The sequence below is a fragment of the Urocitellus parryii genome, chromosome 6 (genome assembly GCF_045843805.1).
Source record: "Urocitellus parryii isolate mUroPar1 chromosome 6, mUroPar1.hap1, whole genome shotgun sequence".
Taxonomy (NCBI): domain Eukaryota; kingdom Metazoa; phylum Chordata; class Mammalia; order Rodentia; family Sciuridae; genus Urocitellus; species Urocitellus parryii.
The window spans coordinates 162,138,033-162,164,460 of NC_135536.1; the positions used below are offsets into that span (position 1 = coordinate 162,138,033).

At 36.6% G+C, this 26,428-nt stretch overlaps 1 protein-coding gene across 1 annotated transcript in view; it reads right to left on the reverse strand.

Annotated features, from left to right (window-relative positions):
* Positions 1-26,428, reverse strand: part of Sptlc3 (serine palmitoyltransferase long chain base subunit 3) — a 136,892-nt gene that overhangs the window by 54,764 nt on the left and 55,700 nt on the right. The window contains exons 5-6 of the mRNA XM_026397657.2: positions 12,760-12,884; positions 10,789-10,882 (exon numbers count right to left, since the gene is read on the reverse strand). Coding sequence (XP_026253442.1) covers positions 10,789-10,882; positions 12,760-12,884 — 219 coding nt within the window. The remainder of the gene's footprint in view (positions 1-10,788; positions 10,883-12,759; positions 12,885-26,428) is intronic.

Below are 26,428 nucleotides of genomic sequence, written 5' to 3' on the forward strand. Positions count from 1 at the left end.
ATGCTGTAGACTGAGTGTCTAAAATGTTGAAAGAACTCATGTGATTGGAGGAACTTGTGTCCCTTTTCTCCATCTACGGGAGGCTGTTAGCCTCTGAATGAATAAAGACATGCTCTATTTAAGGGATGTTTTTCCTTTCCGGACTTGAAATTTGGAAGTTTTGTATAGAAATGATACATGATGCGGATGACTCGAATGCCATCCTTATAAAACTCAGCTCAAGTGAACTACATTCACAGTCATTTTAAGATGGATATTGCAAGATTTTGAAAAAAATCTGTAAATCCACAGGCTTTTTCTTTCCCCTTGAAAACGTCATATACGCCCTCTACAGGGCTAGTTTTAAAATGAATGCCACTAGACCTACAGAGAAGTTTCTCTCTTCTTTTAATAACAAGCAGAACATGAAAATAAGCCATTAAGTGACATGATACATTTTATGCCTTTTTCCCAATGAAATAAAAAGGATTCCTAGTTCCTCCAAAACTGTGCCTCATCATTTGTCACTTGAATAGCAAATTCCATGAAGAGAGGCTTTTGGTGGACTTCACAAAACCCCCAGTGTGCACATAATGTATTATCTGCATACAAAAAAAAAAAAAATCAGAGATTTTTTTTTCCCTCCTGGTTTCCCCTGGGAGGGACAAAATCACTGACCTAGAATCACAGAAGTTGGACAGGGAAAGGGATGACTTCACTCAGCCTGAGTTCTGTACCCACGTCAGCCTCGCTTGGGCAGTTTCCTCTCCGGTTCTGCAAGTCTTGCTCTGCAAGTCTCTGTGTGTCAGTTTCAAACCCGTAGGATTCAGGGGATTGTGATTTATGTTCTGTAGACCTTGTGGGATTGTACCATTTCCCAAGCCACCTGCTAACATCTTCGAGGGATCTTTAAGTAGTAATACTTACTACGTCCCTTATTCTAGCATTATGTTAATCCTTACAACAACTCTGAGAAACAGGGAAGAATGACTAGGTGATTTTTTTTTTTTTGAGAGCAAACTAATGCCAAATTTGTTTAGAAAAAAAAAAAGTCCCCCAACAAGCCCATTTTTGTTGTTTTATAAAACTTGTAGTTCCAAGTGTTTCTTATAAGAAAACTCTGAGGTGTGGAAATTCAAATAAAGGAATGATTTTTGACACTATCAAGGCACATGACACTATTGTACAAAGTTGTTGTAAAGTCATAATGACATACTATGTGATTATGATCATTCTAAATTTGAGCATCAACAATGCTTTAGATGTTACTCACCACAAAATCTGACTCACCAGGGAGGTTTCTTTTGCTCTGTGAAGAACCAAGAGGATGGACCTGACAAGATGGTTGTGAATATTTAACTATCAAAAATGAAAACGTGGAGGCTATGGTCCATGGCTGGTACAACAGGCCTGGTCTTTCACAGATATGGTCAACTGGATTGCTGAATTACTACATATCTGGAATAATCCAAAGATGTGTTGAAAACTGCAATCAGGCTTGGATGACACATATACTTGGCAAGCCCGAGCCTGTACCTGTCCTTAAATTCAAAGCCCTGATAACATCAGCAAGACTGCTAGATGTGCGAAAGCTGTAGATATGATCTTGAGAAAAGAGAGCATCTGAAAGCATGGGCACCAGAATCTTCCAAGAGGGGCAGACTAGGTGTAGTTCCAAGTGTATCTTCCTGAGGATGAGAACTGGATGCTTATTTCTGTTCCTTTTTTACTGTAGAGTGACAACACCATTCCTCCTCCCATATTTTTGCCATTTGTCTCCTCTTGTGGATTTTCGCTTCCACTGAAAGCCTGGATTTTGTGTGAGGGCTTCCTTCATTGCCCATTTCTATGCCTTGTCTCTCTTTCAGAAGAAGGAGATCCCGGTTTCCTGCCTCCTCTTCCTCCCCTTTGTGTATGTTTCCTGGTGTGGCTGGTGGCTTATCTTTTATCACTCAGGGCTTCTCAAAACCTATCTCCAGCTGCATTAAGACATTTTTTTAGGAATGGCATGGGCATGGGGATTGAACACAGGAGAGCTTTACCACTGAGCTTCATCCCTACATCTCCAGTCTTTTTTTTTTTTTAAATTAATTTAATACAAGGTCTTGCTAATTTGTTGAGGCTGGCTTTGAACTTGTTATCCTCCGGCCTCAGCCTCCTGAGTCCCTGGGATTTCAGGCGTGCACCTCCTTGCCCAGATAGAGATAGATGCTTTTTGGTTCTTACTCCACGGGATACTGATCAAAAACATTTTCACATCTGCATAGGATAGGCACTCAACAGATATTTTATAAATTAAAAAATGGATAGATGATAATGAATGAATGCTACTCTTTAGTGTTTCTCCTCTCTTGCTCCTTGTTATTACTTTTTTTGTTCCCTTGGAGATTTGTCCAGTTTAATCCTTTAAGATTCAGCCTAAGTGTAGGATAATTATGAGTAGGTATTTAAATGTGAATGATAAAGAAATTATTCTTTTATGATGGTGATAAGGAAGATTGCCCCCCTCCCCCTTGTTTAGTCTTTTGGGGAAAAATCATAATGGCTAACTTTGACTAGCAAAACAAATATTTTTCTGAAAGTGATTTTTATGGAGTTTATTTTCTATGAAATCACTGCGAGTATTCTTGGTGCACAGAAAAGTTGGTGCCTTTACATTTTAAAACATATTGGGCAAATACGTTGGTACAGATTTTCTTAGCTCTGGATTGAACCAAAGTATTTGCCCAGGACAGATGTCTTGGGCTTAAATCCCAGCTCTGCCTCAAACTAGCTCTCTGTCTCTAAGCAAGTCACTTCACCACTTTGTGCCTCTGTCTCTTCTCCTATAATAAAGGGGAAATAACAGCAGATGCGATGTGGTATAGTTGTGAGACTAAAATTGTAGTGCATATAAAAGGCTCCTTGTAGCAAGCTTTCTATATTGTTAACTTATGTTAAAAGATTATCTAGTTGAGGATCCCAAGTCGGACCTGGAGATCTAAAAGGCCATGACTTGCAAAAGAGTGCAAGCAATGTTTATAGGTTTGACCTTTCACGCAAACAACTTCATGACCCCTCCTTATACAGAGGAGGCAGTGCTCAGAGTTTTCCAGCAAACACTAGACTCTTTGTTCTTCCTCCTCTTGGCCTTGAATTGCTGCTAGGTAGAATTTTGGTTCCTCTTCATTTTTTTTTTTAACCACTCCAATTCTTGGCTCACTTGGATTTCTGATCTCATGGCAACTCTCTTAGCAAAGAGACATCTTCTCTTCTGCAAGACTAGCTTAAGAAATCCTTTGTGACACACTTGAGAATAAAGGCTGCTTGCTCCAGGTGTGGTCCTGCACAACAGCATCAGACTCAGCAGGGAGCTCTTCAGAATGCAGAGTCTCAAGCCCCTGTCTAGGCCCATGAAATCAGAGCAGTGCTCTACCACTGAGCTATATCCCCAGCCCACAGTCTGCTTTTTAACAGGACCCCCAGATGCCTCATCTGCACACTAAAGCTTGAGAGACTTGTTCTTGACTCTAGATCATATGTAATTACCAGTAATGTGAGCAGGTTGAGGGAAGAAGTAACTTAGTCTTGACTTCTCCAAATATCAGAAGAACACGCTGCCCTTTCCAGGGAGTTAAAGCCTCTCCAGGGTTTGAGATCTTCAAATGCTCAGGGGGTTAATACATTCTGCCCAGAAAATGTGTTTCCCAAAGTTGCACAAGTGTCCCACAGAGGCTTTTGCTCATTTCTTCAAAATGCAGCAGAATCACAGTGGAAAACAAATGTGTTGGTTCCTGGGTAGATCTGGTTCCTTAGCTTAGGCTGCAAAATAGCTGCAGAGTGTTTTGGGGGACGCAGGGAGTCAATCTGAGGATGGGCTATTTCATTGAAGCTTCCTACAGTACAAAATGCAAGAAGATATTCCTAATATTTAGCTGGCAAGAATTCAAAGGCCAAACTGTAGCATTCTGAGTGGAAATTTAAGCAACCAATAGGATAGGACTCCAATAGCCATTACATTGGAATGGCTTTTTTTTTTTTTTTTACATAAGGGGATACAGTTTTCTGGGTCCTACAAGTGATCTAGCATTACTGGACTCAAGCAGAGTTAAGAAATGCTGTGGGTGTTCTAATGTTATCCTTCAATGTCAGCTCCTTTTTGCAAACACAGGCCATTCTTTGTACAAGAACACTTTTTTTTTTTTTTTTTTTTACTGTGGACACATACATACTTGGCCTGAGAAATGAACAGTCCTCAATTCATCCCAGATGGGAATTGGTGGATAAATACCCCAGCTCCCTCCCTTATCAGGTGGGATAACACTGAGGTATCTACACTGGTGCTCAGATCTCCCTGAGATCCTAGTAGGAATTGTCCACTGTGGTAATTTACTCCACAATGCACCCTGCATTTGCTGCCCTCTCTTCCCTGTCTCTGTCAGCAAACTTCCTTCAAAAAGCTAGATAGTAATATTTTAAGCTTTATGAACCCCATATGGTCTTCATCACACATTCTCCTCTGTTAACTATACAATGTAAAATTAAAATGTAAAAACTGTTGTACTTGGTGGTACACACATATAATCCTGGCTACTTGGGAAGCTGGGCAGGAAGACTGTAAAATCTATTCTAAACTTGCAGGGGTAGGTTATACAGACATCCCCTTCAGTATATTTAACAATGACATATTACTCTTACCTAATATTATCTAATATATTGTTCATCTTCCAATTTCGTGCATTGGCCTGGAAATCGCTTTTATAGCATTTATTCCCATCTCTTACAGAATGCATTCTAGGACCAGGAATTGCACTCAGTTGTCACAGCTCTTCAAGTAGACTCTATTCTGGAGCATTTCTTCAGCCTCTCTTTGTCTTTTATGCTATTGACACGTTTGGAGAATATAATTTTATTGTTTTAATAGAGCATTTCTAATTTGGGGTTGTCTAACAATAAGATTGTGTTCTGATCTGCATCCTTTGTATGTAAATGATGTTGAATCCTTCTCAGGTGTCACATCTGGAGACACACAATGCTCACCTGTCCCTCACTGATGAAGTCACTTTTTTCTTTTCTTTTCTTTTTTTTTTTTAGCTGTCCCTGTCTCCTTTGATTTCTCCCTGGTATAGTTACTATGTTCTCTCTTGAGAGTAATTTCAGTGGAACTGTTATCCTGGAATTGGAATCTAAAGGAGAAGATACTAAAATAGCTGCATGTCTGGCATGGGCTGGGTCAGGAGGAGCAGGTTGAACTACTTTGTATCACTGAATAATCGCTGAGCAGTTGAAACTGGCAGAAAGATAATCTGTGGCTAGATAAGATTTATTTAAATTTTTAAAATAAAGTTGCCTTGTAAGGCTCTGCTTAGAAATCTTCCCATTGCATGGCTTTTGTTAAATTCTTTGTTTTGCAGTTTTTGTTTTAATATTTTCTTTGGAAATTGATGTGTTTCCATTGTGGGCATCTACTTCATGTATCTGTGGACAAGAGAAGCCTTCTTCATAAACTTTGTGAGATGCGAAAGTGTTGGTCTTCTCTTCATATTTCAACCTTGGACAACAGTGCAAGAAGTACTTCAAGTTACCACCCCAAAGGCTCCCAAGGTCAAAGTCTACATTTCTTGGCCATGTTGCATTAGTTGGTAGGAAACTGTGTCTGAAGAAGTCAAAAAGTATTAGCCAAGCTGCATTTTACTTCCTGACCTATGTTTCACAGGCTCTCATGATTTCTGTCCTCATGCAGACTAGGAAAGGCTTGTCCTGATAGCTGAAGTTAGTCTCCAATCTGTTCCATTTGGGGTTCTTTGCCAGTGACTGTGTGGTGTGGATAACACAGTTCTATCTGCTCCATAGAACTTACTGGAGGAGGAAGTAAGAAGCCATACTTGAGTGTCTGACTTGTGCCTCAGCAATGGTGGCCAGAGAAACTGTGTTAGTTATCTATTGCCATGTAGTAATTTACTTCAATTCTATGTGTCTTAAAATTAATATTAATCATCTTATAGATTCTATGCATCAGAAATTTGGGATACGTGGTTGGGTGATTCTAGCTCAGGAAACTTATGAGGCTGCAATCAGATGTTGGCTGGAGTTAGAGTCATCTGGAGGCTCCAGAGGTCAGAGATCAGTTAGAATGCCCCATTCATAAGGTTATTAGTAAGGGTCCTCTCTTATTCTCCGTAGGCTGCCTAAATGTCCACACATGTCCACATAAGTGACCCAAAAGAGAATGAGAAAGGCAGAAGCTACATATTTGAATCTTAACCTTATTATTTTTATCTGTAGTCTATTGATCTCATTTGTCTACTTTGATACATTGCAGAAAAGGACCACAAAAAAAGAGTAAATAATAATAGATGGGGATCATTGGTGGCTGTCTTGGAAGACTGATACCTAAATAGCCTTGAGATGAGTAGAAATAATTTTGGAAGTTCTCAACCTAAGAATGTTAAGTGTCTGAGTTGATGGATATGCCAATTACCCTGATCTGATCATTGCACATTATATACATGTATTGAAATGTCATACTGAACCCCATAAATATGTACAATTAGTATGTATCAATTACAAATAAAAAATGAAAGCCTTAATCTGAAGACTAGGAATGTGTGATGAGGGCTTAATGAAGTTTGTGCTTAATCTTCCAGTTGGGTATGCATGTATATATATATATATATATATATATATATATATATGTATAATCTATCTATCCATTAATCAGTCACTTAAATTATTTATCAGCTATCTCTATAAAGCCTCCAAAAAAAAGACTAGAAATGACAGAATTTGGTATGAATTTTAAACAATAAGAAAATGCAGGGTAGAAAAAATATAGGATGATACTGTTTGGGGAACAAATAATCTTGATTTTTCTATTCAATGTTATTCAAAGCTTCAGCTTAATTCAAACTTGATCTCTGTTTCCACCTCTGAAATATGAGAAGGCACTGGACATATGGCAAGACAACTAAATGTCTTGAGAAAAACCAGTTCACCCATGGAAGAGCATAGCATGAAACAGAAATTCCCAGGCACCTGTTGTTGCTCCTTGAAGTACATACATCTTAGCTGGCATATGCACCTTAATGAGTCTACATTAACAGGCTGGATCTTAGTTTTTAGCTTCTTCTCTAATAGTTTGGCCCTGCACTCAGGTCACACTGGAAGTCTTGCACACACAAAATGGTTCCTCTGATTAGAATTCTCTTAATCCTTTAAAGACGATTGCAAAATGCAACCCATTTCATGCAATACAAGGTGAACTGACCTCAGCCTTTTCTATTGTCCCTTAGTGACATGATGACAACATGAGGATAAAAATACTAACAACAACACTGCAGCCTTAAATGATTTAGTAGTAGTTCCCATTGCCAGGCACTGTGTTCTGTGTTCTTCAACACATTTTGAATTAGTATCAATAATTATCCTCAATGTTTGAATAAATACATTGAGAACCAGGAGTTTAAGTAATCTGTTTAAGATCATAGGCTAATAAGCTGTAGAATGAGGACACTAATGCTTGGATCAAAGCTTATACTTAAAAAAATCAAATCAATCTTAATTTTTTATATACTACATGATATACACTATACTTTTAGGTACAATTTAGATAGGATACTTTTAGATACAATTTTCTCCTAGGAAATGTACAGATCTTAAGTTTGTAATTCAGAGTTTTAGTAAGAATATAACCATTACCCCAATCAAGATATCACATCTTTCCATCACTCCAGAAACTTTCTTTGTGCTTTTTCACATCAGTTCCCTCCCATACTACCAGAGATGGGCGTGTTATGATTTTGTCTCCATAGACTGGTTTTGTCAAGTCTTATATTTGCTATAAATACATTGACAGAGTATGTGTACTCCTTTAAAAAATTTTTTTGTAGTTGTAGATGTACATCATGCCTTCATTGAATTTGTTTATTTTTATGTGGTGCTAGGGATGGAACCCAGTGCTTCACACGTGCTAGGCAAGCACTCTGCCGTGAAACTGTAGCTCCAGCCCTGTACACACTTTTGTTTGATTTATTCCCTTAGAAATTATTTTTCCTGAGAGTCATCCAAGATGACAGTATCTTGTTTATTTTCTAATGTTTTCTATGTATGAATAAGTTAAAAAAAGTGTTCCTATTTTTCTGCCAAAAGACACTTGAGTTATTTCCAGTCATTAGTTATTATGAATAAAACTTCTATAAACATTCTTATACAAGTCTGTTTGTAGACATATGCTTTCATTTCTGATGGGTAAATAATTGGTATGGAATTTCTGGGTCATAGTATAGGGGTATGTTTAGCTTTGTAAGACTTTGTCAAAGAGTTTTTTGAAGACACTGTTCCATTTTATACTCCGCCAACAATGGGTGGGAATTCTAGTTGCTCCATATCTTTTCTAACAATTGGTGGTGTCATAATTTTATTTTAGCTGTTCTTGTGGGTGTGAAAATTACTGTGGTCGAAGCCTGTGCTTTTAGATGTTGCCTGATGCCATCCTGGTTCTTTTATATTTTGATCCACGGTATAGCTGCTTGTAAACATACCTGCCTGTCCTACTAGATCATATGCTCTCAGCTAAGATATTATCTAATTATTTTTATAGTCCTCCAAAGAACTCATATAGTATCTGAATCAAAATAGTTATTCAGTAAATGCTCATGGCATTTTAGGTTGGGACATTGTTTCTGTATTATTTTTACTCAGAATTTATATCAGAAGTGTAAAAGAGTGGTGAGAGGAAGAGTTAGTATGTGGTGAGTACCTGGTGATACTCCAAGGCACACTGGAAAGATCCAGCATCAACTCAAATAAACGGAAGTTTAGAAAATAAGATTGTAGGTCTTATGGTGCTCATTATGCATCATAATCATTTGTAGGTGCCTTGGTCCTAACCCAGATATTTGGATGTAGCTGATCTGAAGGTAGGTACAGTCATTAATCTTTCAAAAATATTCTCTAGGTTCTTATATTGTGCAAATAGGGTCATGGCCCACTGCTCTCAACAGAATGGAGTGAAGAAATGAGAGATTAACATTGGCCATGATATAGTTCATTTGTTCCATATAAATAACAATATGACTATTTCTCCTTCTGGAAGAGAGATTATCATGTTAAACATATACATGGATGAATCTGCAGTTAAATAATTATCAACAATACCCTTTATTTTCACAGTAAGGCAAAGCCTTTGATCACCAATTATCTGTCATGCTAAAGATTTCACAAGGGCCTAGTATACTTGAGCTATACTACCAAAAGAATTTGCTCTGGTCTCTTCACTTCTGGAGGCCCAAAACATGTGTGCCTCTGGAAAAAAAAAATCAATATTGTTATCACGAATTCCCAAAACTGCCAAAATAATTTGAGTCTGGATATAACAAATGATAATAAATCAAACAGAACTGAAGGGATTTAACTTGGCTTATTAAAGACTAAAGCCAAGTTTGAGTGTTTGATGCAAAGTTAAATCAACGAGGTCCGTGTATTTTGAATGGCATCTAGCTGGACATTGTAGATGAGCCATTAGGGCTCACCATCTGCTTCTTCTGGAGGGCCTGACCCTAAACTTCACTCCAAAGATTTACCTTCAACAGAAGCTGAAAGTGGTTCAGTAAGGCATAACCAGACCTCACTCCACGCCCCTAGTCAGTGAGAGCAGGAGCTTTTTAAATTTGAACAGCTCTACAAGGTGAAAAAAGAGGGCTTACTTGAGAATACTCCTATGCAGTTTCTTTCCTTTCTCATCAATTATTTTTTGGTTTGAGGTTGCTGTGGGGTGAGCAGAACAGAACTGGGAGCATTCTTTCTCTGCTTTCTATCAATTATCTTTGTTTTACTTCTTTCTATCAGTTATCTTTGTTTTACTTTTGCTACTTTCTTCAAGGAAGAAGTACCAAGCAAGAGAAACAAGGAAAAGTGGAGGGGAAAGGGAAGTGGTGGAGAAAGAGGGTTGGAAGGAAAAAAGAGAAAACCTTGTTTGTGTGGTGGTGGTGGTGGTGGTGGTGTGTGTGTGTGTGTGTGTCTGTGTATATGTATGTTGTGCACTCAAAAATAAAGGTCTCTGATGACAGTGCATTAGAATCCGAACCTTTGAACCAGGAGATCCTTGTTGATCACATAGTTCAACACCCTCAGTATACAGATAAGGAAACTGAATGGAAAGATTAAAGGATTTACACAAAGTGACCTAGCAAGTCAAGGGAAGAGCCTGAAGACATCTCAGGTGTCTACCACCACCTACCTTTTTTCAGAGTGTTTCCTAAGACTAGCCATGTCATCTCATCAGATCTTTAAAGAAGAAATAGCTCTTTGACTTCTGACCACTCAACCTCACAACCCAAACTGACCCTCAAAGGACATTTTAATGAAGTTGAATAGTTTATGGGGACAGTGTCTGAATATGGAAACTAGTTGTGGGTGGGAAGAGCGAAAGAAGGCATTACACTACAAAATAAGCTCACTTTTTACCTGGCTATAAATAACACGAAACTTAAATCTTCACACTTGCCCACGGCAGTTTCAGGAAGGGGAGATTTATAACTCTCTGCTAACCCACCATCCTAAGAGATCAATCATGTCTTCAAAGACCACATTGTAAGACCACTAACAGTGACACTAATGTGTTTGGGTTACACTTAGCAATCTGGATGTTTAATACACTCAGCCATTTGTTCCAGGTCACCAGAGGTTAACAATCCAGCTGTGAATATAAAGACAATTGCTCTTCATTAGGAAAATTTGCCAGTTTGAAGAGCAAGGACAAAGCTTTATCAATAATCTCTCCTTTCATCCAGGAGCAAACCAGTACAAGTTGAAGAAACACACAATACTCACTGTTATGTTTGAAGGGCCTTATGGTTGCACCAGAGAGTCGGGCCCCAAGGACAATAGAGGTGTGGTTTAACTCATCACTTAAAATGAGGCATCCCTATGCAGAAAACAAGCACATAGAATACAAGCCAGTATGTAAAATGAAGGGAACAAGAAGACACTCTAAAACCTATTACAAATTCCTAAAGCCTTCTTAAATTTTCAAAGGCCAAGAGATTAAGCTGGTATCTCTATGAATAAAATATTGATAGCAGTAAGCTCACAGAGAGGAGAATTGCTTTAAGAGATTACATCTTGATTGGAACATTTACACATAGTTTGCAACAGAGAAGTTCATCCAAGATCTTGGTTGAGCATCAGCTAAAGTCTAGAGGATTGACCTTCTGACAGGAAAACCTATCTGTTTTTCAGACGGTTGTGGACCTTCTGGGGTGGCTTAATCCATTCTAGATTATTTGAGATGGTCCTTGAAAATCAGGGCTCCTCCAGCAGGATGTTTCAAGCTCTCACGCTGTGATTCTCATTCTTCCACAGTGTTCACATGCATAGAGACAGAAACACCACTGCTCTGCAATTAAAAACCTTGAATTTGGAAACGTATGGGTGGCCATCTAGCCTGAGATAAGTGAGAAAATTCAGTCGAATTTACTGCTTATAAAATTACTGTTTGTAAATTTCTTTTTTAATTCAAAAAAATGTCTAAATTGTAGAACTGTTTAAGCATACCAATGACGCAGTGATGAATTATATTGGATCTTTGTCTTTGGTGGCTGCCTAGACCACAGAAATGTGTTCTCTCCTACATTTTGGTACTCTTACACACAATGTGCTTTAAGATTTTGAGGCAAAAGCCAACAGAATTCTCACATTTCCACACTGTGGGCATGTGTCTGAGACAAGTTAAATTTTTTTCCATCAAAACATTTGAAATTTATCATAATCCTCATCTCTATATCCTTTAGCCATCTTCCTACAAAATCAGAATGCAATTATCATACCCAAGACGTCCCACATTTACAGAGTACTATTATCTAATACATAATTCAGATTCAACTTCTCTAACTATTCTAATACTGTTCTAATATATTTTATAGACATTATCTTTTCTTTTATATTTTTTAAAGCTGAATCCAAATCTAAGGTCACACATTGCATTTAGTTATCATTAGATATCTTTAAAATATCAATATTGTTATCACACTTATTTATGTAAACTAACCAACTATTTCCCATTTGTCTTAGGAACAATTTCAAACATTCCAGGATGTTTTACACTATAAGAATTTTTGTGATTTGAAACCTGCCTTATATCTCTAGTGTCTTCTTTGGTAATTATTATTGTTCTATTTCCTCCAAATCTCTATAATTTGTACATGTTGTCCCTTCTTTCTTGACTTAAAGAAATAACTTATCTGATAAAATTCTGTTCTCATGCCACCACCTGCAGAGTTGACAGTCTTTCTCAAGAAGACTTTGAAACAACTCTGTAGTGTGTTACTTTTTATGGTATTCCCCGAATTTTACTTAGTGTATTGTTTCCCCACTAGACAGTCAAATATATAAATTTTCAAGGTGCAAGCTTTGTTCATCCCTCTATTGTATCTGGTCTCATTCCATGACACAGTAGATTTTCAATAAATGGCTCACTAAATGAATAAATGAATGGATTGTATAGGAAAAATATTTTGTCTAAATAAATGCTTAATAAATATTGCAAATAGGGATTCAAGAGTCTAAAATTTTGACCTTGCTGAGTCATCACTGATGTTGAAGCTTCACCCACTATTAGGTCTGCAATTCTATAACCAGGAACATCAAGGTGAAGAGATCTGCTGTACTAAGCTGGCAACCTACTAAAAAATATGAATCTCCCTAAGAAAAAGATCATTTCAGCCATACCTCTATCAAAGGACCTGCTCAGAATTACAATCCATAGGAATATAGTAGAAGTCATTTGTATTAACAGATTCTCACCTTTCCAACTAGTGCAGGAATATTCATTGAATTAGTTGCAAATCCCATCCCAAAGACCATTGCTGCTTCTACATTCAGAAACTTAGCCATAAGGTCCTCCAGCTCTTTGTGCTTATCCAAGGTACCTGCATATGGAATTAAATGAAAGTGATTTTTCTCTTTGCAACAAGCCCAAGAATGAGAAATCAAATTTCAGTCAATACACATTATCTGAAGACCTGTACAAGACTGTGCATTGCAGGGATATTTGTCACAGTTCCAATATAGAAAACAACCCAAATGTTCATCTACTGTAGCATGGATAAATATATTGTGGTGATATTTTTATAATGAAATATAACACCAAGCATAAACTACTGCTTCACATAACAATGTACAGAAATCTTTCACAAAACACATTGCTAATAAGTCAGACATTTAAAAGAGTGCAGGCTATGGAAATCCATTTATATAAAATGGATAAGCAGACAAAACAGACCTAGACTGGTAGATGTTTTTTTGTTTGGAATGGGAGAGGAGAGTTTTCGAGATTCCCTATTTCAAGGATTTGCGTGCTAACCACACAGATTTGTTGGTTTTGTGAAAATCCATTGTGATATATACTTATGATTGTTCCACTTTTCTGTATGTATTCTATACTGCAATAAATTTATAAAATGTACCACAATTCCCCCCATATCTGACAATTAATTAATTAAATTAAAACCTCCTCAGAGATTTCCTCCCACACCTAAATGCAAATAGATCCCATGATGTCTATAGATATAATATATATGTATAATTTATTGAACCTTTGGGATGTGCTATATACTATGCCAAACCTGTTATTTAGATTATCTTATTAAATCTTAGGAGCTCAGAAGTGTAGGCTTATTACTTTCCAGATTAAAAAACTGAAGTTTAATGATTTCATAGGTCAAAAGCAGAGACCATCTATATTAACTCCAAAATTCATGTTTTCACCTCTCTATAACTTTCTGTGTGCTTGCTGTCTGACAGCTTCTTAAACATGATTCCTTCCTGTCTTGCTGATAGCTAATGTTGATGCTACTCATAATTCCTACATGCCATAACTCATTCCACTGTTGCTGTACACCATCCAATGGAGTTGCCACAGGCTGCCTGTAGGTAGTGCAGCCGAGGAATTGAATTTTACATTTCGTTTAATTGTAATTAATTTAGTATTTAAACTGAAGCACTGTAAAATATTTTTCACTAAACAAAACTTTATTTATTTTGATAGGATTATTTTTCAGATTATTCATTCAAACGTTAGTGTATATATTGAGATGTTCTATAAATGTAAAAAAATATACTTTTTTGAAGTCTTAGTACAACAATGAGTATAAAATAGCTCATTCAGATATTTTATATTGATTACATGTTTAAATGATAAATTTTTGGACATAGTAGGTTAATTAAAATATGCTATTCAATTAATTTTAGTTTTTTGGGCTGGGGTTGTAACTCAGTGCTAGAGAGCTTGCCTATCACAACGTGTGAGGCACTGGGTTAGATCCTCAGCATCACATAAAAAGTAAATAAAAGTATTACATCCATCTACAACTAAAACTACGTTTTAAAGATTAGTTTTAGTATTTATTTATTTGTTTATTTATTTCTTTATTTTGGCAGTGATAAGTATGGAACCCATGCCTTTGAGCCATGCTAGGCAAGCACTCTGCCACTGACCTACCTCCCCAGCCTTTTGTTTTTTAGTTTTAATGTGACTATTAGAAAATTTAAAACTACAGGTTTTGCATTATATTTTTACTGGGCAGTATTTTATTTGGCAAAAGAGAAAAAACAGACATATGCCATAATTTTTTATCCACGGGCTGTAGGAAGCTATTGAGATTTTAAGTGACAGAAATATTGTTAACATACATAGTTCCTTCAACCTAAGGATAAAGATATTTACTATGCAGAGTGGAATATCAGAATTCTATTTAAATTGGTAAATTAACTTCTTTACTACAACTGCATCATTGTAAGTCCTTAGAATAGCCGAAATGTCCTGTTAAGCAATTAAACAGACAAGTAATTATGAGATATGGGTATGTCTAAGACCATCCTACCGCTAGTTCTGGTTTTAAAAAAAATGTGTGTGGGGGGAGGAAATGTAGTGGTTCATCTGTGGTCTCCAGATAAACCGGCTTTTTTTTTTTTTCTGGCTTTCCAGAAAAAATTGGCAGAGCATAGTGAAGTAATTTTAAATAGACCAATTTCTATGAACAGATGTCTAACAGCTGTGTTATGAGGGTCTTGCATCTAAAAATTCACCTTTGCTTATACAAAACAATATCCCCCAAATCCCACCATCATGGAATGTCTATTTAGTGTTCATAGCTCAGGTTTTATAAACAAATTTGAAAGAGTTCCAGGATGACTGGACATTTTCCACGTGAAGAAGACATGAAAGTTAGTCTGGGATGATCTGGGGTAAGGTCAAATTTGCTAAGAATAATAATAAAAAAATACAATTTTTTTTGTATTAAGTTAGTGCTGCTTTCTTCTCTTAATTCTTATTCAATAAATAAAAAGGCATTATGAGTAGAGCTTAGAAACAAAGTAGTCACTAGAAACTTGATTAGCTTCCTTTCCACACACATTGAAGCCATCCTCTATTTGAGTAAAGATGTGAAGCTGCAGTCCATAGTCCCAGCACTAAAGATGTTCCAGGAATTATATTCAAAATTTTGTCTTTGGTATACAAATATTGACTCTTTAAATATCCCAAGAGAGCTAACCTATAACCCTAGATGAAGGTACAAATAAACCCATAGTAGTGTTTATTTTTGTTTCTCTCAATGCCATTTTAGTTTGTGAAGGTCAATAAAAGCTATAAATTGGCTTATGACAATGCATCTCCAAATTGCTATGCTATGCATATATTGACTCTTATTCTGATGGTTTATTTATACAGTGTGATACTCATAACCTGCTTCATGAATAAACATATTCTCTTGCCAGTTCTCTAAGCAATATTTTAATGTGCCAAGCACTAGGTTCACTTCCATTAGTCAAATTGATCAAAATTAGATTCAGGATAAAATATCAACATTCTGTTGATGGACTGTACACTCCTGCGGGATTTTCACTGATACTAATGGGCTTACATGCATTAGATAGAACATGAAGATTGCTGGTCTTCATACTGACATATTACCATAGATTAGAAGGAAAGAATGTGGGTATAGTTAATAAGCTTGCTTCCCAAAATTACCAATTTTTCCTTTGTAGCATGTGTGAAGATATTTTCCAAATTGCGATCATAGTCATTTTGGTTCTGAATGTCCTATTTGTGACTGTTCCCACACTTGGCCTAAGAGCAGGCTGACATTTATTATGGGGACCTGCCAGTTGTCCCATCTAGCTGTTCCAATTATGCTATGGCCATGAGTCCACATCTGAGCCACTTTGCTTGAGCCAGGGATTCCTGCATTCAAGTCAGTATCAATCCTTCTGCCTAAAGGATTCTACCTTAAGACTTTGCTCCAAGGCTTTTGTGTACTCTGGTTTCTTCCTTCCCCACTGTGTTCAGTCTGATGGAGGTTATGGAGCCACGATGCCTCGTGAATGATTTGTTTCTCCTTTTCTTTTTGTGGTGCTGGAGATTGAACCCAGGGCTTCATGCATGGCCAGGCAAGCACTCTACCATGGAGCCATATCCCCAGCCCAGTGACTGTTTTTCTGGCCAACATTCAGAGAAAGAATGAAAGGAGTCAGATATGGTGTCTTTTAACTGTCACACTGAACATCAGACCACTGCTGCTGTGTTCAGAGACCTTCCTTTTAGACAAAGTCTGGTAAAAGAGCAGAAACAACTTGGAACTGCCAATTTATTTTATTTTAAACAAACCTCATCTCTTGGCAGGTTAACGTGTCAGGAGATAATCAGAATCAAATGTAAACAAGGATCAAAGGGAGATGTGGACATATAATTATGGTGAAACTATGGTAAATAATACTAAGGAGAGAAGAACTTTTAAGTAGAGAAAAAGATGACTTCTCCCTCACTTTCTTTTCTCATTTTTTAAATAGTTTTTAAACATTTATTTATTTATATTTTATATATGTGCTATATAAATGTGATGTTTGATAAACATGCAGATATTGAAAAGCCAACATTTACATATTCATAATCTAAAATAGTTATTCTTTTCATGTGTGTGTGTGTGTGTGTGTGTGTGTGTGTGACAAGAGCTCCTATAATCTACTTTTAGCAAAATTTCCAAGTATGGTATGATATTGTTAAATTTAATATACCATGGTGTATATTAGATTTGTAATTATGCTCATCCTGTATCTGCTACTTTGTATGCTTTGATCTTCGTCTTCCCTTTTTCTGTCCTTCTATAACCACTGTTTTATTTTCTACTATGTATTTGACTTTTAAAAATAGTCTACTTATGAGTGGAATCATACAATCTTTTTCTTTCTGTGACTGACCTATTTCACTTAGTGTGACTTCCAAATTATTTGATGTGGTTCAAACATACAGAAAAGTTGCAAGAATAGTAGCAAGAATTCCAACATACCCTCCACTCGGATTCAGCATGTTTGACATTACAGTGATGCCTACTTCATGGTCTTCTCAAAGCAAGAACTATTTTTTATTTAAATTTTTTTGATGTTGTTGTAGATGGACACAGATCTTTATTTATTTTTTTTTCTGTGGTGTTGAGAATTGAACCCAGTGCCTCACACATGCTAGGCAAGCGCTCTACCACTGAGCCACAACCCCAGCCCAAAGCAAGAACTCTTGATGGCTGCCAGCCTAAGGCATGCCAAGCATCTGTATAATTTTAGATAAAGAGTCATTGTTATGAATACTATAGGACAACCAATTACTAATATGTAGTAATTATTATATATTACATACACACATACATACGTGTACTTTCTTTGAACTATTTAATGAACTACAGTCATAATTTCTTAATTAGTCTAAATAGTTCAATGCATGCTTCCTGTAAACAAGAAATTCTCTTATATACCTATAGTACTGTTATCATTGATACTGTATATATTATCTATTTTACAGCCTTAACTCAGATTCGATTCTGTCACTATTAAAACCCATCACCAAAATAGAAAAGTAGAAGGAAATGGAATGAAGCAACTTGTAATGAGTGCTTACAAATGTGCTGTGATTAATTATTTTAATCCTTACACCTGCACACACTCTATAATCCTCACACCCACAGATGCTTTATTAAAGTAGGATATTGTTTCCTTACTTTACCAAAGAGTAAATAGGCACAGGGGTGCTGTTACTCACAAAGAAGCAGAGCTAATAATACAGGCCATCTACTTAACTATGTGCCAATTTACCATACTGAAACATTTCAAGGTTTACCTTGGTTAATTATCACAGAGCTATTTGAGGTTAGTACTAGAATTAGTCCCACATTACAGATGAGAACATAGAAGCTTGAAAGTTTAGTTCACTCTCAAGACTCCTTAGAAGCTCCAAGGTCACACAGTTGAAAATCTAGAGCAAAGATTCAAACTCAGCATCTTTGACTTTAGAGTGACACCTTCTTCATGTCTTCTCAAAGCAAGAACTCTTGATGGCCTAAGGTGTGCCAAGCATCTGTATGCTTTTAGATATATAAAGATTAATTGTTACAAACACTATGGGACAAATTATTGAAATACTAACTATGCATGTTCCCCTTAAATAACCTTTCCCTGCTTCTCTTTGAGTAGGTGGTCAGACACCACTTTTGCTTCTGGGGAGGTTCATAATATAGGATCCAAAGTGGAAAGTTTCCTTCATATCTTTAGAAAAGCTTACACAAGTTGAAAGGATTTCATTAGATGTACTAAAAAGAGAAAAATCAGAGTATCTGAAGCAGAAAGGGTAAGAGAGATTTGATCAAGGCTGGGATCAAGGGGTCCATGCACATCTCTTGGTGGTAGCTGCATGCAAATGGTTATAAGTTTCCTGAAAGTAACTTGAACAACAGACTCTGGTTTCTATTTTCACTAGACACTCCCAGAGCTCCACATGTGACAGAAACACTGGACTGCTAGACCACAAAGATTGTGTTGATAGAAACAGTGGACCATCAATGTTGAACAATGTCATCTTTGGTCCAAAGATTAGGAGACAACCCTGATGTTTGGGAGCTGCAATGATATCCTAGAATCTTCACTCCATCTTGAAAAATGAGAACCCCAAAATGACTAAAAATAAAAGAGCCAGATTGGGGCTTGTATTTAACTTGTTAAAAAAACAAACAAACAAACCTTAAACACTTCTTGCATACTTGAGTTTGTGATACACATGACCTCTTTATTCATTAGCTATATGACCTTGAGAAAGTTTAGTGAGACTTTCTGAACCTTGGATTTCTCTCTCACTAAATTAAACTAAACTCTATGGACATTGTGCAAAAACCCAGTTATCATTCTTTCTGTATTTTACTTCAATTTAGTGGCAGAGATATAAGTCTCAACATGGTATGTGACAAGATGGATATATTCTATGTTATACATTAGCTAGAGATTAATATATAGGCTCCTATGTGCTCTTCAGTTCATTGGAGAGTTTATTCTTCTCCTTCTTAACTCAGGAAAAGACATTCAAAGTATATATGGTGTCCAGTTTGTCCTGAAGGATGATGATTGACACATGAAATAGGTAAAAGAAAAAGAGAAGAACGGATAAGTTTTGCAATTCAAGATTTTTCAGATTTACTAGTCAACAAGTGAGAAGTGAAGTGAGGTCATACAATTAGGTTGTGTTCTTTGTATCAGAAGAAACATAGGTGTTAAATAATCAGAAGTGACCTCCATTATTACCAACATACATAATTCTTGCATTATCAGGAGGATACAAAATAAATGGATAGGCATTTCTATCAGGTTTTTCTTTTCTATCCTAATTGCTCCTCTTTCCACAGATGATTGCACCAATGTGAGAAATTAGTCTTGAAGATGTCTTTGGTCTCCCTCAGGTTGATAACAGTGACCTTAAAGGATGTACGCAGGTGCAGATGTTCATTAAAACTAATCTGCATTCTTAATGTCTTTGGAAGGAAGCTAAAGCTTAATGTATTGCTGATATGCACTAAATTTGGATATCTGGTCCATTGCTGTTAAATGTAGATTTTTCTCTCCAAATCACAATGATAGCAAGTACTAGCTTAAAGTACTAGCAAACATTTTATAGAGGTTCAGAGAGTTAATTATTGAGGCTTTGATGGCCATATGGTTGCTATTGCATCTAGTCAACTCTGCCACTGTAAAGTGACAGTAGTCATAGACAAAACATAAAAGAATGAGGGCGGTTGTGTTCCATGGAAACTATTTATGGACACTGAAATTTGAATTTCATATAATTTTCATGTGTCCCAAAGGATTATTCTTATTTTCATTTTCCCAGTGATTTAAAAATATAAAAACTCTTAACTGCAGGCATTGCAAAACCAGGGAGCACCTGGACTAGGTTAGCGACCCTTGATCTAGATGGCTTCTGGTTTTAGCTTGAACAGTAGAGAACAATACAAAGAGCTCTTCAGTGGGACTCAAGAGAACCCACGTCTAGTCTTGACTTTGCTACAGACAGACTGCAAGAACACTGATTGCTACATCATTAAAAAAAACCAAAAAACCAAAAAAACAACTCTGGACTTCAGGTGCCCCATCTTATGGTATTTTTTAGGGCAGGGAGGAAAGGAGGGCAATGATCTACAAATTCTGCAGTTCTAGGAGTCTCAACTTCTGTTGTCATCCAAGGTATTACCTTGTTGGCAAATATTATACTTACATAAAATTATTGGCACATCTCGTTGAATCGTGCTTGCTTGGCTTTGTCGAACCTGCAGAGCCAAATTCTACGCTTTTCTAAATACCCCAGCTAGTTGAAATTTGGCTGGACTGTAATTTCTATCACTGTCAAAACTCTACTAGGTCTCGGAAAATTGTCAAAAGGCTTTCAGAAACCAAGATATGCTTTCATTTTTCTACTCCTAAAAAAATTCCTCTGAGAGTCCCCATTTCCTTAGAAATATTATTAAAGGAAAATTAAGAGGCTTGAGAGAAATGTAGTAAAATCTCATTAATTAGAATGTACAACAATTTAGTCTGAGCAGAATTGGCGTTATTTATGAAGAAGGCTTTTGCTACGTAAATTAACTAATTGGAGTGGGGATGTTTATAGCTTATTTAATTTATTTAATTAAAGTGACTACTGCTTAAAAACACTTGTAGCATTTATTTTCATAAAAATGTGTCCATTAAATTGCTTTTCAAAGGAAGCAGGATCACTACTTGGTAGCAGTTTCTTAGAAACTTCTTAGTCATGAAGGAACTCAAAGGGCCTATGTTGCTATTTATTTAAAATATGCTTTAATTTAGACATTTTAAAAATTTAGCCTCGCCCTTTATTCAAATTTCAGGTTAATGAAACTGTACATTCCCTAGATTTAGCTACAAATCTCTGAGAAAGATATACGAGAAGAACCTTGATAATTGAATTAAATGATAGCAGAGAATGTGTTAGGAAGATTAAGTTGCAATAAGAATGAGTAAAGTCAGTGTTCTCAAACTGAAAAAATAAACATTTCAGTAAAGTTGTATATAATCACTCGTGTAAAAATCACACCTGAAACTCTATAGACAAGAATCTTCTATTACATCCAGTTGCATGGATGCCTAAGTCAACATGTAAATTTTGAGGTTTGGAACATGAAAGTATTAGAGGCTCCTTGAAAATCACAAAATTGCAATTACAGTTTGAAGGAATGTCCTCAAGGAGGCTATCTTTAGGCATGCCTACTATTCAGGCACCCCTCGTGAGAAGCAAGCGTGAGGTTTTCCTTTACAAGGGTAGAAATATCACAAGCTGGGATGAGCTTTCATTGTCATAAGAATTAGTCTTGTGGTTATTCCATGAGTTTGTTTTCTTAGAAGTGAACTTATGACTAACAGCCCTGGATGAAATGAAGGTAGCACAAAGGACTAAGAGATTATAAGAATGAAAATTATATGCTGTTACTTCACATCTGTTCCTCACCCTCAGGTGCTCAAGGAAAGAAAGTCTAAGAAACTATACACCCTGGTAGAGCAAAAGTGTGAAAGGAGGAAGAAGTGAAAGAAAAGCTTCTCTATGGTTTTCCTGAATTTAATCTTTCCTGGATTTGGAAATCTAGACCACAAGTATGTGTCCAGAGATGTTCTGTGATCAAAACTAACTTGCGGTGCTAACTTTTGGCGTGTTTATTAATCTACTTGCAATTTTTAGTTTGCAGACTCTGTTTCCCAGGCATACCTGGTGTTCATACAACACCAAGTGACTTTTGGAAAACTTTTGACCAATTGGGTAAAGAAAGTTAGCCATGCTATATCATTTCAGGTCCCCAGAGCAGCAGTGTCAACATGGAGGGGAATCTCATTAGAAATGCAAATTCATGGGTCCTATTCCAGATCTACTGAATTGGAAGCTGTGTTAAGTGGAACCAGAAACCTATCTTTTCTGAAGCCCTGCAGGTGATTTTCATGTGAGCTAAGGTTTGAGAGCCACTGTTTTAGGTGGAAGGAGACATACTCTCTGCTCCACAGCCCCTCAAATAGACAGCGAACTATGGTCTGATTCAATAGCAACATCTTGGAAGTGCAGGAACTCTCTTCATAAGACTGTGTCTAAACACTCAACTTCATTTAGGCTCCTGTTCTTTTTTTTTTTTTTTTTTTTTTAAATCTGGTGCTGGTGGTTGAACTCAGTGCTTCAGTCATACATATCCCTGAGTTACACTCCCAGCCTTCTTCTTCTCATTTTTTTGTGATAATTTTGAAAATAATTTGCCCAAAGAATATGGTATGCTTGTGAAAAAATGAGAAAATATTACAAAATAAATATAAATAAAATGATATCTCAATGTCTTAGTCTTTCTTCACTAATGGGCCAGAATATTTTTCATAGCTCACTGGCCACATTTTTTTCTGGTATTTTTCCTAAGTTGAGTAAACTTTATTCTTTAAAAAACTCTTCTACTACTTAACATATCAATTTCATAGGCTCACTGGCAACTTATGTACGTTCCACTTTGGGGAATTTAATGAGATTTCCTTTGTGGCATAATTTATAGTAAATTTTTGTGAAAATTTAATAACTGTTCAAAAAGATGAAGTACACAGATATTATGTTTTAAGGTTTAGCATTCAATACATAGTTATTAAATTAACATTAATCACTTGTAATTACAGGTCTTCATTTTCTATATCTTTTTTCTTGCAGTTTTTGGCTAATTCAATTTTTTCTTTTTTAGTTGTAGTTGGACACAATACCTTAATTTTGTTTATTTATTTATTTTATGTGGTGCTGAGGATCGAACTCAGTGCCTCGAACATGCTAGGCAAGCACTCTACCACTGAGTCACAACCCTAGCCCCTGGCTAAGCATTTTTAAGGATTGAGATTTATGATCTTCTATTACTCTTTCATGTTCTATTTTTTTCTTTTGTTTCTGTGGACTGAATATAAATTGACCTTATGCTTTTTGAAGGCTTCCACAATTTCTTATCCCTTTAATTGCTGGTTGTACACACACCCACACACATAAACAAAATCCACACATGTATCTGTTGTGTTATGTGATGCGTAAAGGAGGTGTATTTATCTTTATTATTATTTTTATGATGTGCATCTTTTATTCTGTTTAATGATTCATAAGTGAAGCTTATTTTGTGCTTTGTTTTCTGTTCATATTTACACCAGGCATTTAGTCCATTTGTTTATTTATTTTTTAAAGTTTCATCTTACTCTTTATTTGAAACTCAACTCATGTGAAGGAAGAACAAGCAATTATGCATTGTTTTTGCCTTAGGGGTTGCTGCGCTCTTTTCCATTGCTAAACCAATTTAGTCAAATATCTTCTAAGTAGAGAAGAATTAAGTTGTTTTTGAATACAAGGAAATTCAAAGATCAAATGTGGAAATGTCTTGCATAATAGATATTACTTATTGTTGTTTGATATTTAAAACTCAGACATTATGAACAATTTGCACAAAATTCTCAATCCCAGTGCTGAAAATCTAAAAGTCTATGTAATTTTAGAATCCTTTTGCAAATAGTTCTTCTAGTGACTTTCCAGCCACCATGAAAAGAGTAAATTGAGCCCAGTTTCTTAAAGCTTTGATAAGTTGTTAGGCCTAGAGTTCTCTATTGCACATCTTTGATGTCACTCACAAATTTCTAACCTTTCACAGCACTTGAGCAATATATTTAAGAGAAACTAGACTGTCTCTATGTAGCTACTATTAAACTTGCACATGTAGCACATAATTTGAAAAGGAGAGCCAAGATCCAGGAGCATCAGAGAAAAAAAATCACCAATAGAAGATATTAATAATTTTAAATATTTTAGATATTTTAAATACTGGATTATGACTCCAAAATACCATTCCAGTCTGTCTCATAGTTAGGATTTGAAAACTATGCATTTTCTTTTATCATCGTCCTGCACAATGTTAAATTGACTCACAAGAGAATTGAAATCTCCCTTAATTCTGTATTCCATTATTTTTTAAGGTGTATTTAAATAAAGAGCAGTACATTATTTCACATCTTGAAAATGGCATTTGCATTTCTCTATGTGTATTTGTGGGAATGTATCATTGCCAGCTTTATTTTTGGCCTTAGTTCTAACAGGTGTGGGTTTCAAAAGCAACTACTTTCTTTTTGGGCTTTCATCACTTTTTCCACTGGCCTGGCCTCCTCTTGGCCACTAGGGGTGTGGTGCTGGTGGTTATTGTTAGTTGCGGAGCAGGCTGAACAAATGTTGGCTGCAGGGTAGCCTGGCCACTCGACCCTCACCCGTCTGGTTTCTTATCGCTTGTTTGCCTCAAGTCTGAACACTCAACCCCACTCAAGGCTGAACACTGGACCCTCACCTGTCTGGCCCAACAGAAACCCACATCTAACCCCTGCCCTGTCTGCCTGAAGACAGAAGATGACATCCTTAGCAACTACTGTATGGTCCAATCACTGTACACCAACAAGACAGCTTGCAGACCCAAAGACCCCATTAGATTTGGGCTATAAAAACTCTCTTGGGGGGGGGCCCTCTCTTGCTTTCTCTTTCTTCTCTCATTTTGCGCTCTCTCTCACTCTCCCTCTTATTCTCTCTCTCTCTCTCTCACTTTGCTGCCCCTCCCCCCTGCATGCTACCCCCCCCTCTTTCTCCTCCTCTTCCTCCTCCTCCTTCCCTGTTAATCAGACACTGCCACAATAAAGATGTCTTGGTTGCTCTGAGTGTCATGGTCACTTTACTTTCAGTTATAGCAGGGAGGTAGAAACCAGGTATCTGGTTAAGACCTATCTTTATACTTTTCATCCTTTGTAATAACTTTAATTTAATAATATTTATTTTAATTTACAGCACATAGTTGAGTTTGGGTTTTGGGGCCAAATTTCAATTTTCCATTCAGTAGGCAAATCTGTTGTTAATCCATTTGTACAGTTAAATATTTTCTTTAGCACATGTTTTTCAAGAGTTACTTGAATTTCTTAGAATAAATGTCTTTTGGAGTTCTACTATTCCAAATTGTTGCATGCCATGTTAAGATTATTATTTATATTGCAGAATACTTTCAAAGTCCCCTCTTATTTACTCACTTCTTGACTGATTGCTTATCTTTATGTTTCAGTCCTTCTATTTGTCTAAAATTTGTGTGGGTGACTTCTCTTTTGGGTCTGTCATTATGCACACTTGGAAACTATTGAAATCTCTTCTTGGAACTTGAACTTGAGTGTTGCAAGAAGCAGGTAAATATAAAAGATTAACAATTCAAGATATTAGTAGGCAGAGAAAGAGTTTAGGCTGTGATCAGTAACAGATGGAAACTTCATTTCTGCATAGTTTCTCTGGGTTTGCTGAACCCATGGAATCAGGGATCCTTATTCTATATCTACTTTCCTTTGCAGGTAAACCATAGCCAGTGTCAAATGCCTTCCTTCAGATTCTGCCAGCTATAATGGCGGAGTGTTCTATCTCACTGAGTGGAGGGGTCATCATCTCTAGGACTCTACTTTTGCCTGGTCATTACGAACCTGATACTGGATGTCACCAGCACCAGAGGAAACATCCCTAAATGTTTCTTACTTGTGCCTCTTATGGCTGGGGTATTATTCCATTCTCTCTCCATCACCAAATGGGGCATCATGGGTGAGTTAGTACCAACCCTGTTCCCACAACCCACCAGCATCCTGTTACATCTCCAGCTCTCATGCTAAGAAAGCTTTTCTCTGAAGCTGTCTTTCTTAAGAAATCTGAGCAATCACATTAAAACTGGAGCTTTGGCTATTTGTCAAATGCTTGCTTGAATAAATAAAGTTACATTGTGCAATTTGAATTATTTGTTTTACTGTTCAAATAACTTTTGATCTTTAAGCCCTTATACTAATTATCTAAGAGGGGCATGTGATCCATTATTCATTAATGGTAAATCCCTTTCCATCAGACTTCTCACTGATTCTTGGGCAGGTTCGGACTAACCTGGTAAATTTTGCATTTGTCCTCATGATGGAGAATCATAATAGTAGAGAAAGCTGAACTACTGAAATATAGGGTGGTTAATGAACCACTTGGACACATCACTTAGATAACATGATATTCAGTTTGTTTTAGAAGATGGGAAAATACCACCCATGCTGCTTA